Source organism: Mytilus trossulus, chromosome 3 (genome assembly GCF_036588685.1).
Source record: "Mytilus trossulus isolate FHL-02 chromosome 3, PNRI_Mtr1.1.1.hap1, whole genome shotgun sequence".
Lineage (NCBI taxonomy): Eukaryota > Metazoa > Mollusca > Bivalvia > Mytilida > Mytilidae > Mytilus > Mytilus trossulus.
The window spans coordinates 76,667,469-76,684,310 of NC_086375.1; the positions used below are offsets into that span (position 1 = coordinate 76,667,469).

Here is a 16,842-nt window from a genome sequence, read left to right on the forward strand (position 1 = left end):
TATAGATGAATCATAGTTTTCACTTAATCGTTGAGATGAAACAACCCAAGAATGTGACAGGAAGTTGAATTTTATACTTCATTTGATTGAGATTACGTTATTATAATAATGCTTGTTGACAATTGTAAGATCTGATGGAGGTTCTCTCAAGGGGGCTATCGTGAGTTTTTTTTTGTAATGTGGATTTGTTGGATTATTGAAAACTGTTTTATAGCATACACATGCATAGATGTACTACCCATTTATTATTACATCTATGCAGGGGCGGATGCAGGAATTTTCGAAAGGGGGTGCTAACCCAGGGCAAAAGGGGGGGGGGGGGGGGTTGCAAAACATATGTCCCGATACAAATGCATTGATCGGCAAAAATAAAGGGGGTGCGCACCCCCGGAACCCCCCCCCTCTGGATCCGCCACTGCTATGGTCATAGCATAGAGAATACGCCTGTTCGTCCTTTTATATGAAATCGAGTTTAAAAGAGTCAACAAAGAAATCCCATATTTTATGCCCCACCTACGATAGTAGAGGGACATTATGTTTTCTGGTCTGTGCGTCCGTTCGTCCTTCAGTCAGTTCGACCAGAGTTCGTCCCGCTTCAGGTTAAAGATTTTGGTCAAGGTAGTTTTTGATGAAATTGAAGTCCAATCAACTTGAAACTCAGTACACATGTGACATATAATATGAACTTTCTAAGTTTTTAATGCCAAATTAGAGTTTTTACCCCAATTTGGTCCACTAAACATAGAAAAGGATAGTGCGAGTGGGGCACCGTGTACTATGGACACATTTTTGTTGAATATATTTCCCGTCCCGCTGTTTGATTTACGATGAGAGCCAAAATGTCCCGATTATTTTGCTAAATGTTCTATCACTAATAAAATAGAATAAAACTAAATAAAATAAAATAATGTATTTATACAAAATTAAGATATAAAATTTAAATATTGGATTGTTACCAAACAGAAAAGCCTTTTTCAACTGACTTTTATAGTTCGTTATTATGTTGTTATATGTTACACCACTGTCCCAGGTTAGGGGAGGGTTCGGATCCTGCTAACACGTTTAACACCACCACATTATGTATGTATAACCCTGTTAAAGTCAGCAGCCTGTTATTCAGTGGTTGTCGTTTGTTGATGTTACATATTTGTTCATAGATAAGGCCGTTCGTTTTCTCGTTTGAATTTGAATACGTTTGTCATTTCGGTGCCTTTTATATCTGACTATGCGGGATGGGCTTTGCTCATTTTTGAAGGCCGAAGACCTATTGTTTTTAATTTCTGTGTCCTTTTGACTCTTGTGGAGAGTTATCTCATTGACAACTATACCACATCTTCTTTATTATATACATTACACACACATGCCAAAAATAAAAACGTGCCGGCAAAATTCGAAGAAAAACATGCTTTAGAAAAATTACCTGGTTTTGATGGTCCTTTTTATTGTCTTGACAGTTTCAACTAATAAACTCTTTGCACTACGCTTCCACACAATCTTATATTATCAAACAACAGTTTCCAAATATAATTAAATGGCCGTTAAGGATGGTAAAGAATGCAAATATATTTTCTGCAACTCAAAAAGCTTTCTTCTTTTCTTTGTCAGTCATTGGTACTACTTATTCAAGTAAGTTTTATTTACTCGAAGAAGTAAAAAAAAAATACACATAGAAGTGTAGGATACTTATACAAGTGAATTTTATTTACTTGTATAGCTAAACAAAATGGCTTAGTCAGAATTTGTTACTTGTATGAGTAAAAATGTCATCCAGTCTTTTTTTCTTGAATTCTTAAGATTTCTTTACTGTTATAGAATTTTAAATTGTGTACCCTTTGCAGATGTCTTTACTAATCATTTTAGTTTAATTTCATAGACAATGCAAATTCCATTTGTCTGTTATCTTCATAACACTGCCCCTTTACAAGCCCCAAAGGAGCAATGTGTGAAGGCCTTAATTGTGGCAAATATACAAAATCACTTGCTCAATCAGTTTCTTTGTTGAATTAACGAGATGAAATATTTCATTAAAAAAAGTTTGAGCAAACCTGGGAAAAATCATTAAAGGCATGATTTTACATCTCAAAACTAGAGGATTTTTGTGGGATTGTAAAAAACATTTACTTGAGAAAATTAAGGGGAGATTATTCAAACACTATTTATTTACTTATATGTTTATATTTTTTTTTTTACTTCTTCAAGTAAATAAAACTAACTTGTAGTAATAGTAGTACCCCTGACTGCATGTGCTGTTATGAATCGCAACATATAAAGCCAAACACATTAAAAACACGTGTACAATTAATTTTATTGATAAAATCAACAACGCTGACCGTTATCTTCATATTTTTTCGTTAAATAATCAAGAATTCAAATTCTCTAAATATACTACCAAGATTGCTTAAAGGAAATTACCTTAAACTTTATTTAATTCTTCTATATATATATAAAGGTTTGGTTTTGAATTGTGTTTTACCTGAGTGTAGAAAACATATTTCAAACGGGAAAGCTCGTTGGTGGTTCTACAATCTCCTATTAAATAGGGAGAGGGTTGGGCTCCTGGGGCCTGTTTATCGAAGCTCTCTTAGGATTAGGACGTGTCCTAAGACCAACTTAGGACACATCTTAGTCATAAGTGGGTTTATCAAACGTGTCTCAACTTAGGAAAATCCTAGGAATTGTCCTAACTTTAGGATACCAATTTAGGTGTCTTAAGATGGTCTTAGGATGGTCCTAACTTTAGGATATATTCAATTTCGTCTTTTGTTTGTTTTCACACGTATTATTGTTTTAGCAGTAGTGACATAGTTGAAATTCACCGTATTTATTTGAAAAATGCACGAGATTTGCCTTTGAACTGTTAAATATTGAAACATTGACACTTCGAATTCAACTCACTCAAAAATTGCAATAATTTTTACCGATTATATATCTTGTTTACAATTAGTTTCTTGAATTTTTATATAATACGTAGTTATTATTTTTGTCTTATGTTTTGTTTTAAACAGTTCAAATGTACATATACTATACAATAATCTTTTATTATCTTTAATGTAACATTAATAATTAGTTTCTAAATAACTATATTTAAAAACACAATATTATAGATAAAATATGATATCATATATATTTTTTTATATCTTATTTGTATTTTCTTTTCCGCCAATACTTAGGACATCGGTTAGGACGTCCTAGCTAAGATATTCCTAAGATAGCTTCGATGTGCCTGCTGAGACGTGTCGTAAGTCGGTCCTAACTTTATCCTAATTGCTGTCCTAAGAAATTCTTAGGACGGAACTTAGGATAGTTTCGATAAACAGGCCCCTGCTATCATGTTTAATACCGCCATAATTTGTATGAGAGTGTTCAAAGTCAACAAGTGATCTTATTTAAAATATCCTTTGAAAGTTTAAAAAAAATAGTACTGATATCACCTTGGCATAAAAGTATAAAGGCTGTGAAAAATCCTAAATAATCTGTTTATTTTTCAGAGAAATGAGATTATTTCACAGCGGAACAGTAACCTTGTTAGTTCTATGCATTAGTAAGTATGATTTTTAACTTCTAAATATTCAAACAGTGAGTAAGGATTTCGGATGAATATGTTTTATTATCTGTGTATTATGAAGAAAAATATGTGTTTTAAACTTCGTACTAGAAATTTCTTTTGAATAATCTAATATTTATATTATTTACCTGCAATGTATCATTAGCGCAACTGAAATGTCGATTGGCGCATAGCAAAGAACCGCTATCAATGTGCCACTCGATCTTCGAGCGAGAATATCATATTGTTTTATATAGATATAGGAAGCCTGTGGTGTGAGTGCCAATGAGACAACTCTCCATCCAAATAACAATTTAAAAAGTAAACCATTATAGGTTAAAGTACGGCCTTCAACACGGAGCCTTGGCTCACACCGAACAACAAGCTATAAAGGGCCCCAAAATTACTAGTGTAAACCATTCAAACGGGAAAACCAACGGTCTAATCTATATAAATAAAACGAGAAACGAGAAACGAGAAACGAGAAACACGTATATATTACATAAACAAACGACAACTACTGAACATCTTTTGTTCAACATTATGTCTTTTATCTGTTTTGGTTTTGATCGCCTTGTTGGTTTCTGAACGCTTTTTTCGTAGTTAAAATATCAAATTGAAAATGTAACTCGTTGTACCATGGTAAATATGCATGTTCTGTACTGTTTTTTGAATTACACATGTAATGCTAATCTTCAGTAAAAGTATCTTAAAAGAGGGCGCTGGATAACAGAGGGACATTCAAATTCATAGATAAAAAGTTAACTGACAACGCCATGACTAAAAAAGAAAAGACAAACAGAGAAAAACAAAAGTAAACAAGACCACGAATTTTAATTTAGCTTCTTTGTATTTTTTTAAGTTGTTCCTGCGATAGTTCATGGTGATGTGTCTTCTGCTTGGGGAAACTGGGATAGTTGGTCGGCGTGTTCTGTGACTTGCGGCTATGGTTCCATAACAAAAACAGGATACTGGTACAATGAAGAAGGTGTGAAGACGAACGAAACATTTGTCCAACATTCAGGCTGCTATCTTGATATAAAGTGTCCAGGTATACGTTTGTAGTTTTCATAATAAATCAAAACTGAGAATATAGCTCTGTGGTTTAGGAAAAAGAGATAGGAGTTATTGCAGAGGCGTATTTGTTGGCACTTTCCATAAATGCCCCCGGATGCTGGATTTTATCGCTGCATAGAAGACCCATTGGTGGCCCTGGGCTGATTTCTTCCCTTTGGTCTGGTTGTTCGTCTCTTTAGCTCATTCCCTGTTTCCATGCTCAATTCCATATATAGATAGTTTTTTTTTTATACAAAAACTACAAACTTGATTTATTCAGCATTAATAAACTCCTCTCAAATACTCAAAAAGAGCAATTCTTTCCTTTGCATATCACTAAAAAATACTAAACAGTACGGTGACACATGTTGTTTGTCCATATAGCATTTCTGTGAGCTCCAAATATAATATTCTTTGTTGCACCTGTTGTTTTTTTAATTCGTAATTGACTTTGGAATACTCGTATTAAGCCACATAGTTTAGCCTAACATACAGTATTTGTTTTTAAAGAATACAAGCATACCTTGACCCATAATGGTTTACTTTTACAAATTGTTATTTAGACAGAGAGTTGTCTCATTGGCACTCTGACTCATACCACATCTTCCTATACATATATAAGTTAAAATACAAATTCTGTGAAATACAATTGCTATATAGACTAACTGAACTGGTATTAATCCCTTTTGAAGAAGTGTGATTACAATTAGATATTACAAAACGTTATGCTTGGAAATAGAGCTGACTTCTTGTGAAAAACGAATATATCAAGATGGCCTCTCCAACTCCATTGATAATTTGAGATTCCGTGATCAAGGAATGACATCACTGACGCCATCCTTTTATGAGTATTGAAAACCACCTTATAAACAGATTACATATACTTATTTGCCGAGTATTTGAATTAAAAATAAACTTAACAGATGCCTCTGCGACTTTTTTTTTTTTTTTTTAAAGAATATTCACTTTGTATTCCTGAGATTTTCTATTTGTTTGTTACCTTTTCAGTTGACGGAAACTGGACTATGTGGTCGCCATATTCTGCGTGTTCTAAGCCATGTGGACAAGGAATTCGGACTAGAAATAGATACTGTACCAATCCCAGACCACTTAATGGAGGCAATGAGTGTCTGGGCGGTGGTTCGGATCAGACAAACTGCAAGCTTGATGACTGTCCACGTAATTATATTCAGATTATATTACAATAATATTACTGATCACTTAAGCATAGATATCTTCAGTTTTGTATATTTGGTATAACCGTAGACAAATCATCGGACATTTATCAAAACATCAGGGTAAAGTTTGTTTGGGCAAGTGGCGTTACAACTGCGTACAACTATGGTTAAACATGCTTTATCTATAGAGTGCTGAATGTGATGATTCCATTTTTATAGCTGTTTGATACTATACATAAAGACGTTTATATATTCTTTTTCTATTGTTAAACCGTGCGAAATGATAGATTTGTGATGTGATATATGAAGTACATTACATTTGTTTAGCTGAAACTTCATGCAACAAGAATTTAAGTAAAGAATTTTTGTATTTTCATTGTAGCCATACCACCAAATTTCGATATTGAAACATGCAAGCAACCAGGGAAACTTTGGTGTAAAAGTAAACGGATGTGTGTAGAAGCGTCTGAGCGGTGTGATCGGAAAGTCCAATGTCATGATGGAAGTGATGAAAGTCTGTGTTATAAATACGGAAATAGTGCTGGAGGTATGTATTGTCCTGAGTTAAAAAAATGATAAAGAAGGTGTTACCTACTTTGATAAATTCTGCATATGTTAATTCGAAAAACACATATAAAAGCCTGTAGAAATAAATTATGAAATATTAAAAGTGTTACTACTTGGAAGGAAGGATTACAAGAAGGTAATAAGTAAGGGATACTGGATGACAGAATCGCTATAACGAGATTAATTTAGCCCACGTTAGTTGTAAACGGTATGAGTATGATTCTTTATGTGTTCTTAAATATAAAACAAGAATGTGTCCTCAGTACACGAATGCCCCACTCGCACTATCATTTTCTATGTTCAGTGGACCGTGAAATTGGGGTATAATCTCTAATTTGGCATTAAAATTAGAAAGATCATATCATAGGGAACATGTGTACCCAGTTTGAAGTAGATTGGACTTCAACTTCATCAAAAACTACCTTGACCAAAAACTTTAACCCGAAGCGGGACAGACGGACGGACGCACGGACGAACGGACGCACGGACGCACGGACGAACGGACGCACGGACGAACGGACGAACGGACGCACAGACCAGAAAACATAAAACAGAAATTGATAAAAAGATACGCAAGTCAAGAAAAAAATTAAAGATACCAGCTAGAACGGACAGACAATATCACGGCCTGTCACGTAGAATAAGAACGGACATACAACATCATGTCACGTAGAATTAGGACGGACAGACAATAGCATGGCCTATAACATTAGGAGAAACAGACAATATCAATGCATATAGAGTTAGGACGAACAAACAACATCATGGCCTTTAGAATTAGGACGTAATTTTCATTCTCTTAAATCTTCTGCACTGTTTATGATCACACATTATAAATGCTTTATCGTTCATCGCTGATGTATATATATCACACATTTGTGACATACAAATTTTTGATCAGTTTGTTTTTCTTTTTTCTATTTGATGGTGTTTAACTTCATTTGTATATTTTCAGGTATAACTTTGCCTCTAACAAGTATTGCCGTATTGATCATCCTGTTTATTAATCTTATTTGAAGTCCAGCAGTAGAGTCTTAGAATGTCAATATTCCAGCCAAAGAATTGCATAATTCCATAAACTTGTTCATTTGCTATGGAAATCCATTATATTATCATTTGTTTTTCCAAACATGTACACATGAATGGGACTTTTAATGAGTGAAATATACCGGTATATTGTTTGTATGTCTGTTTCATTTTGTACATTTATTTTATGAATTTAACGAAATGAAATTTAGACAGTTGATTGAAATTAAGTGTTAAACAAAATATATATTATGCCATGTTATCATTGTAACTATGTCCATATTTTATCAAAATTGCCCTTTTGCTCATGCGTCACGGATGTTTCTGTTGTATATCATCTTCTTTATTCGCAATTTAAAGAAAGAAAAAAAAGCACCACACAAGGACTAGTTCATTTTTGTTAGATCGAAATGCATTTTTTTGTCATAAACTCATATTGGAAAAATTTACCATAACCATTGCTTGACATATGTGCTTCAAAACATGCTTGCTTGCCAACGTTTCATGCAGATAGCAATCTATAATATAATATGCATTTTTCCTTTCCTTTTTTTTTTTTTTTTTTTTTTAACTCGGATAGGCCTAAGAAAGGTTGTAGTATGCTTTTACATCGAAAAGGTTGCAGTATGCTTTTACATCGAAAAGGTTAAAGTATGCTTTTACATCGAAAGGGTTGCAGTATGCTTTTACATCGAAAAGGTTGTAGGATGCTTTTACACTGAAACCCAACCTTTATGAAGTCAACAAAGAAGAGGATAAAAACAAAGGGGCATTACGATTTTTTATGATGATGTATGTTAAATGTTAGAGAAGTCAACATGCAGTTTTCGAGCAACGACAAGGAAGATACCGAAAAAGTCAAGCTCTAAATTGACTAGGCCAAGATATTCAAATCTAGCTTAAATAACTTCAATACAGACTAAACAAGATCCGTCACCAAACCGAGTAAAGATACAAGTGAATAAGGAAGCGTGTATCAAATATCAAAGAATATACATTTTAATTGATATGATATTTTATTGATAAAATGGTTGGTTCGTCTTTTATTTAGTTTAGCAGGTACAAGCAAATTCCAACCTATCTTTGTTATCAGTTTTGAAATGAGTTGTTTATTTACATGATTCACTGCATCACTGTATATACAACTACTACAGTTTGGACTTGTATTGATGCTGGTTTAAAACAGAAAAGTATACTAGTGGCGATTATATTTTATTTGGCTATGACATGTCCAGGAGACTGCATGATATACCATATTTAATTTATAAACCATTTTAAAGAATTAATTGTTTTCGAGTTATGTATACATTCCGATTAAATCTGAATCTCTATTTCCTCGAATCTCTATACTGCCATTCTATGTTGTTATAATTATTTTAATTGAATGTTGTTTGAAAGTGCTCCATACGCTAGTTTTATATACTCCTTGTAGTTTATTACATGTATATGTTTCTTTACTGCATGATTTTATATTTGTTTGTATTACTATTTTGATTCATATTTTTTACCATTTATGTAATTTTTTACTAGAATTTGTGCTTGTTTGTATGCTTTGTGTTTTTATTTTACACATATTTCTTTGGTTCAGACAGCTAATTTGAAATAATTTCCCGCATTCCCACATGAGTTATCTTGTTAAATTGGATCATTCAAAATTAATCTCTTCGAAAAGAATAAATTATGATCAAGTATTGTATAAAAGGTTCCAATATACCAAACTATCAGTGTTATAGAATAGAGTGTAAAAGAGGGATCTGTTTGACCATTAGACGCTTGTTACAGTCATCAGAACAAATTCTTATAAAGATAACAGAAAACAAATACAAATTCAAAATCCTCTGAAACTGAAAGATTTCAATGTAAGAGAATCTGATAACAACAATTATCTAAATAATAATAAGTCTACACTTGTGATATGCTACTTTGATGAAACAGTTGGATCATATTTGATAAACTTTACCAGTATCAACATGACTTCCACTTTTACAGAAAATTTGATATAAAACTAACTAGAACTTGATAACTATACAAATTAAGACCCTAACCACAATTAACAAACGTGCCATGACCGTCACCACACATAGACAATTAGATAACAATAATGTTTTCAGAAATTCCACAAAAATGTATTATCGAATTTGAATTTATTGTTGCTAACTTCAACAACTTTTAAACATAGTTTCATTTGACACTAAAAATAAAATGTGAGGTGGAAAAATTAACATAGTTATAACCAGATGTTGCTAATAAAGTTATGTGTTTGTGTTTTTAACGGAAGTTACTTCCATTGCTATGAGCAATACATCACCCTTAGGCCTCTAGCCTATATGTTTGTGGCATTACATTTTTATTGGACAAACATGGTTGTAGGTATGATGTTATGTGCAAGTAAAATAAAACACAGTGCAATTTTATCATTGTATCATTTTTGTATTTTTTTTGTGATATGAACAATCGGAAATGGGTAGGATCTGAATAAAACGCTGCTTTTCCAATGGTTTGTGTTAATTATTGATTTGGCCTCCCGACGGTAATGATTCGAGTTCACCTGCATGGTAAGTCTTAAGGAGATGTCATATGCGTCTGGTGTTCATAAAAGTATACGCCTGACTTATTTGACAAGTTCTTGCGTAGCAACAACTCTTAGTGTTCGCAACGCGTCGTATTTACTATCAAATTATTCTGCTTCAGGTTCTTTTGTAAGTGAGTTTCTTCATGAATCTGGAAGAATCGATGAATGGCATTTCCAAGTCCCCTTGTTTGAAAAGATAACGTATTTCTCGTCCGTTTTTGGAATTCAGATGATTTTATCTTCACGAAACTCTAGCTCAAATGCGAACAGATGCACATTGTAACAAATCTAGTTGTGAAATACGACGAGAACGATTCTCGTGAGTTCATTCCCACATATACACTCGCGATATTTCCTGTTTAGATGGTCGAACTCGCACTGCTTTTCCAAATACATGACAGTTTCCACAAGACTCGAACCATCCATTGTCTTCCTCCGTCATCACAATCTATTTCTTCAACTGGTAAATCTTGGCGAATATACATTTTAAAATTTGTATAAACCTCTACACGCTTTACCTTAGCTACATCTGGCCTTTGGTAAAAAAAAATGATGAGTTGCAGTAATCATTAGCATATCTGGTATTATAATAAAATTCATAATGGCGTGTGTTGTTGTTACCTTTTGGTGTAAGGCTTTTATTATTTAAAATTAAAAAGCACGAATCAATGTGCTTCATGAATGCATTTGAGAGAATTTTCAAAGATTATGAACGGGGCTTTCACATCGCGGTTCTGTAGCTTGTGAAAGGAACAGTTCCATGCAACTTGATTATAACTGGCACTTGACTGAAATACGCATGATGTTCATCTGAAATGTCCCGTCTAGAAAAGGGTTCAAACATTTTCAGTAAAAAAATAGAGTTTATGAATTTGATATTATTTTTGCGATCCCAAGAGTGATGCTGTTTTCAATGTTTGTTAGAATCATTAGGATCACGTGCATTGTTCCTGTGATCTTATACTTCCAAAGGATACACCTTTAGTTTAATTTCATTATCCTCATCATTTGTCATACTTCTGTTACAAAAAACGTTTACATCGATGTTCAATGTCTCAAATCTATTGATTGCATCGAGTGATACTGGGAACTTAAATGCTTTCGAGGACTTTTTGAACTGATGTACTAGGATTTTTGACATAGAGAATATAAAATCGCGCAGCGAAAGGATTCTTGGTCATCGTTGTTCCCATTAACGTTTGCTTTATTTAGCGCAAATTTTTGTGAAAGTGGAACGAATAAACTTCCTGCTAAAGACCTACTGTTATCCCCTCGTGTCGTTTCCTTAGAACTTTGTCACAATTCTTATTTTATTACTTTGCTCTTTTTCTCAATTGCAATATTCTAATCACCTTGCTAGAATGATTATAACTGCAGCACGGTCAGTCTAACCCCAGTTTACTATTACAGAATAGCAATTCTTTCTTCGTGTGCTTTATTTGTGGTCTCTTTCACCAGAATAACCGGTTTAAAACGATTGGTATATCTCTTCTGCACTGCAAGGTTCGCCCATACGATTAGTCCCACAAACCATTTACGGATTACCATGATTGTTCTGCTGTTGCTTTTGCTCTGATGTCCCTTCAAATCCCATAGCTTAGCTTTGTCCTGATAATTTTGGTGTCAAAAGGAAATTACACCTATTTGTGAATTGGTTTATTGATACTTTTTCAGTTTTAGTTTGTTACCCCAATTTTGTTTTTTGTCCATAGATTTACGAGTTTTGAACAACGGTATACTACTATTGCCTTTATTTATGTAAGACGATGTCCGCATGAATTTGTTTCTAACGTTGCCTCGAAACTCCATTATTTATATATGAACTTGAGCACGATGTTGAAACAACTTATCACTATCGCTTGGGCAAAACTATCACGAATATAATGCCTATCCATGTTAAAACAACAAGAAAGTATAGCTTGCATCAATTGTTTCTTAATACAGTTTATAAACACAACTTACATGTTGAGATGCCACGACGTAACAGAATAATGGATGCAAAGTGAAGGAAAGACGAAATTAGAAGTTCTAACATACCTAGACAAAGAATGAGAAAGGTTTTATAGCTAGTAAAAAATACAAGACAACTAAAATACTTATGTCTTTAATTACCATTTAAAAGATTATATAAATAATTTTACATTTGAAAGTAATGAAATACACCCAACTAACATACTTGTTTTGTTTTGATTTTGAAATGCGCTTGTGAAATATCTGACTTTATATGTTCAAACATAGGTTTCACTTCAGTTGCAGTTTTATCACATACGATATATATATTGGACATATATTTCTGATAGTGGTTGATAACGTCGCCATGGTACATCTGCATAAACACACCTGAAGTTGAAAATTAAAAAGTGAACCACGTTTGACCATTTCAACATTTTCATAAAAGAAATGGCTTATATTATAACCCTCTTTCATTAATGCATAGATTGTGTTTAATTTTAAAAAATAAAACCATTCAATATGACTGCTGATAAGGATTATCCATAAAAGTCAAGACATTAAGGTATAACCAATAAATGGGGCAATGAAAGAAATTTTATCAAAGCTAATAGCCGTACTCTGACCTATGATTGTTTACTTTTAACACATTGTGACTTGGATGGCTGATAATTGTCTCATTGGCAGTCATACCACATATTCTTATTTCTATCTAATTTCAACTTACCGTCTTTATAAGGTACCACATCAAACGCGGCAGTTGTTGCTTGGCCCCAATTTATGCACCCATTTGTCGCGTCGTACTGAAAAATAACAATTGTCATCAGCTTATATTACAATTCAATACATGCAAACTGTTTGGAGAAAATTATTTATTCATTTTATTTAGACAGTTGTAACTTGCTTTGAATTAGCTTCCAGAAACTGTGAATACTATCAAACGGTACGTTTTTTTGTACATCTATATTCATTGTTTTTATACTTTAGAAATTTGACGAATAAAGCCATATTCATGTTTGGAATAGAATTTACAGTTTTTGTGCTGTTATCCCAGTGTACAATTGAGAAAAATGGTGCGTTAGCCGTCACAAAAAGTCCGTAGCCTGATAAGTGGTTATCGTTGGGTGATACATATCATTGTATTTGTCATAAATCAGGTCATTGAGCTTGTTATACAATATTGTCATGTCAAAACTTTGTCGAGTCATCAATTCAAACCGTTGAAACTGGTTGGTCTTACAGGGATAAATTTGACTTTAAATGGACACTTTATTGGTCGATTAAAATGGATAAAGGAGGTCACAAGGTTTTAAGTATTTGTTTTAATTGCATTTTGTTGTTGGTTATTTTTATTTCATTTATAATGGCTGGTATATTTAAACAGTGTAATAAATGAATATGTTTCAGGCAGAAACATAGGAATAACTATGGTTTAGGTTCAAACCGAGCATAAAAACTACTCCTGGATTGGTGACGGACATTAAGTGAAGACAATAGGTCATACGCTTTCATGTCCTTTGAGCTACATGTTCAAGTATATATCTATGAGACATGTGAGAAGTTGTTTCCCTTATTACATGTAATGCGAACATTTACAATAACTTAATTGGCAGTCAAATTTTGTTTTCAATGCAATTGATATGACATGAAAGTTGTTTATATTTCAAACTATGATGCAATGATTATTGCATTTCTCTTGAAAGGATTCAACTTAAAAATAACCGTTATTTATCTGCAGAAACGTCCGAATTTGTGTTAGATATATTTACCGAATACGCTGCACCTGTGCTGTTACATCCTTTGAATTGTTGATTTATGATATTCCTACAAAGCTGTAACTGAAAAGAAACGTTGACTTGGTTGTCATTATTCAAGCTATCGAGAGAATATCCACCAATAGACCATACTGTCTGGGTCCACGTATACCCATTGGGATTACTGAAGAAGAAAAAGAAAATAAAACTATATAACTTTTCGTTTCCGTCAAACATAATTTAGTTTGATGGCAATACAAATGAACGATTATATATAAAACATATTTATTTGCATCTTTCAACCTGAATTTGTAATGTACTTACTAATTCAGCTTAATTTGTTGTTTGTTTGTATGATCCGACGATTTTAAATACTAACTGGCAACTCATAGAAAGTACTGATATCAAATAATTTTTAAGAGTTCATGATAACTGCGAGGAGTGCTGTTTTTATTTATCTTTTTTCTTGAGTGGCAGTGTTCAAAAACTTTGACCTTAGTTAGCTTCCTATATATAGAAGTGGAATCATTTCAACTCTGCATTACAAATAAGCTGCCTTTTTCTTTAGCTATGCCCTTCTGTTACATCTAGCTACTTGCGAATAAAGGATATGTTGGGTATATAAAACTTAAAGATCAAATTTATTCGTTCAGTGTATGTTTACTTGTTTTTGTTAATATGTTTTTTGATTGAGTAAGGCCATTTCAATTGATATATTTTATTCAATCTAATGCAGTATAACGTAATCAGAGATCAACATTTCAATTAGATTGATATTTTATTGTGTGTCTTTCTATTTTGTGAGTTTACATTATTAGGTTTTTGGACCTTTTGGATTATAGCTCTTCATCTTTTATATAAGTTTTGGATTTCAAATATTTTGGCCACGAGCCATGTATTGTCGAAATGCGCATTTGGTGCAAGAAAATTGGTACCGGTAAATTTATTAAGGTGAAGGTTGGCGCCTATTAAAACGTCCAAACCCGCTGCTTTTTTTTTGCGCCTGTCATAAGTCAGGAACCTGATATTCAGCGGTTGTCGTTTGTTGATAGATGATACATACATGTTTCTCGTTTGTCGTTTTCTATATAGATTAGACCGTTGGTTTTCATATTTTAATAGTTTTATACTAGTCATTTTTGGGACCCTGTGCGATGTGAGAAAAGGCTCCGTGTTGTAGATCGTACTTTGACCTATAATGGTTAACTTTTTCAAACTTGGACTCGGATAAAGAGTTGTCTCATTGGCACTCATACCCATTGTCCTATGTCTATGAAAATATAACCTTCTACCTTCCACAAAATTTCATATACCAATTACATGCAAGTGATATATTGCCGAATTTGATTTTATATAAAAAGAAATTCATATAAATGAAGATCACTGAATTGCACGGTCAACTCCCGATCCGAGCTTTTACCCAAAATAAGTGGTATATTGTATAGTAATTTGAATAAATTGTGCTTTATGCTATTACCTGGAAATTAAAGGTGTCAGGTCATATGTTCTCCCAGTACCAGGGTCTTTGTACATACAGTCTTGTGCAAAATATCTTCCGAAAGCAGACCCGAAACATGCAACCATAAGAAAAGCAACCAACATCTTGTTTCCCATTATTAAGCAAGGAAATCAGTTGTTGTCACATGAGGTGAAACTAGACAAGATAATACGGTCAGGTCACGTTTATCAAGTACAATTATAAATCTTGATCAAGGATAAATAAGTAAGATGTCAAGATACTGAAGCAACCTTACTGAAACAAAACTGTGCAATACTTATCTGGCCAAGTAAACTTACTTATATAGTATAATAGCCTATGTATATAATGAACACGCTGAGGTTCAAATTACTCGATATAGGTTTTATATTTACGCGATTATCTTTTTACAATGATGTTAAATTTTGTTTAAAAAGTGACGAAGAAATTCCCTTATGAAAAATTGTTAAAGTCAAGTCAAATTCGAAAATTGAACATGTAGTTGTCGTTTGTTTATGTAATATAAACGTGTTTCTCGTTTTGTTTATATAGATTAGACCGTTGATTTTCCCGTTTGAATGGTTTTACACTAGTAATTTTGGGGCCCTTTATAGCTTGTTGTTCGGTGTGAGCCAAAGCTCCGTGTTGAAGGCCGTACTTTAACCTATAATGGTTTACTTTTTAAATTGTTACTTGGATGGAGAGTTGTCTCATTGGCACTCACACCACATCTTCCTATATCTATGTAAAAGAATCAATGTCTATCATCAGTGGTGACACAATCACATTATATGGATCAAAAAAGTATTTGCACATTTTAAAAGTTTGCATTTACAAAAATAGGCTATTGATGTCACATGAGGTGAAACTTTACAAATCCTCCTTCAGAAATGTGTTTTTTTGTGAGTTACCGTTTAACATTAGTTCTCACTTTTTGCGGATAAGACGAGGTAATAATATGGGAAAACAATGGTGTTAAAGACGATATTATCATGCAGTGCCGCCGATGGTCTTCTGATGTATATTTAAGCTACTGGCATACTCGTATTTAAGTCATTAACTTTCACAATAGCTAACAAATACAGTTTCTTTTATATTATAATACATATTAACTTCTTTATGTGGAAAAGATTTTCAGTTCGTCCGTTTATCAACCGTATTTTGGACACATTAAATGCAAAAAACAAGATATTTGGGCAAAAAATTGGTCTTCAAAGCAGAGGGGCGTACATATGCAAGTTTGGAAAAAAGGGGTATGTTGTGGAAGAACTACTAGTAAATGCCAGAGTCTCGCATGCAAGAGACAATTTGACAAAAGATTGAAATACTATATATCGAACGATCACGAATCAACTGTGATATAAAACAAGTATGTTGAAGGACAGACACTGTATAATTATTTTCCTCATTCTTATATGCGAGCTCGAGAAATGAACTAGCATAGGTTTGTTGGAACTCATCGATATAGGGTATGCTATGTACTTAAACAGCATTCAATGGGGATTGAAACTCTCCTTCTCGTCGTACAAAATTCGCTGTTTCCCCGAAGTGTAATTGGGAATGAAAATTCTGAGGGATTTTATGTGTAGGAGGTAGGCTTTCCAATGAGCGAGTAAAGACACACTAGTGAGTGGGTAAAGACACTCCCATTGCGTCGGATAATATTTTATTTTTTTACTTTCATGCGTTACCGCAGGAAGGTTTGTTGAGACCATCTT

General features: G+C 33.3%; 2 protein-coding genes across 5 annotated transcripts in view; one reads left to right on the forward strand and one right to left on the reverse strand.

Moving 5' to 3' along the window:
- The window catches only part of LOC134712467 (thrombospondin-1-like), a 31,771-nt gene extending 21,903 nt beyond the window's left edge, over positions 1 to 9,868 (forward strand). For 3 of the 4 annotated variants that reach the window (XM_063574029.1, XM_063574033.1, XM_063574032.1), the window contains exons 2-6: positions 3,489 to 3,541; positions 4,407 to 4,595; positions 5,609 to 5,779; positions 6,161 to 6,325; positions 7,301 to 9,868. In XM_063574029.1, coding sequence (XP_063430099.1) covers positions 3,489 to 3,541; positions 4,407 to 4,595; positions 5,609 to 5,779; positions 6,161 to 6,325; positions 7,301 to 7,362 — 640 coding nt within the window. In that variant the 3' untranslated portion in view covers positions 7,363 to 9,868. Of the gene's footprint in view, positions 1 to 119; positions 161 to 3,488; positions 3,542 to 4,406; positions 4,596 to 5,608; positions 5,780 to 6,160; positions 6,326 to 7,300 lie in introns of those variants that run through there. The other variant, XM_063574030.1, reaches the window with a different exon arrangement.
- A 2,192-nt stretch (positions 9,869 to 12,060) lies between these two features.
- Positions 12,061 to 15,412, reverse strand: LOC134709733 (uncharacterized). The gene is made up of 4 exons (XM_063569879.1): positions 15,125 to 15,412; positions 13,663 to 13,831; positions 12,621 to 12,696; positions 12,061 to 12,283 (listed from the first exon to the last, which is right to left on the reverse strand). Exons 1-4 carry the CDS (start codon positions 15,259 to 15,261, stop codon positions 12,111 to 12,113), a joined length of 555 nt encoding a protein of 184 aa, XP_063425949.1. The 5' UTR covers positions 15,262 to 15,412; the 3' UTR covers positions 12,061 to 12,110.
- Between the last annotated feature and the right edge of the window lie 1,430 nt (positions 15,413 to 16,842).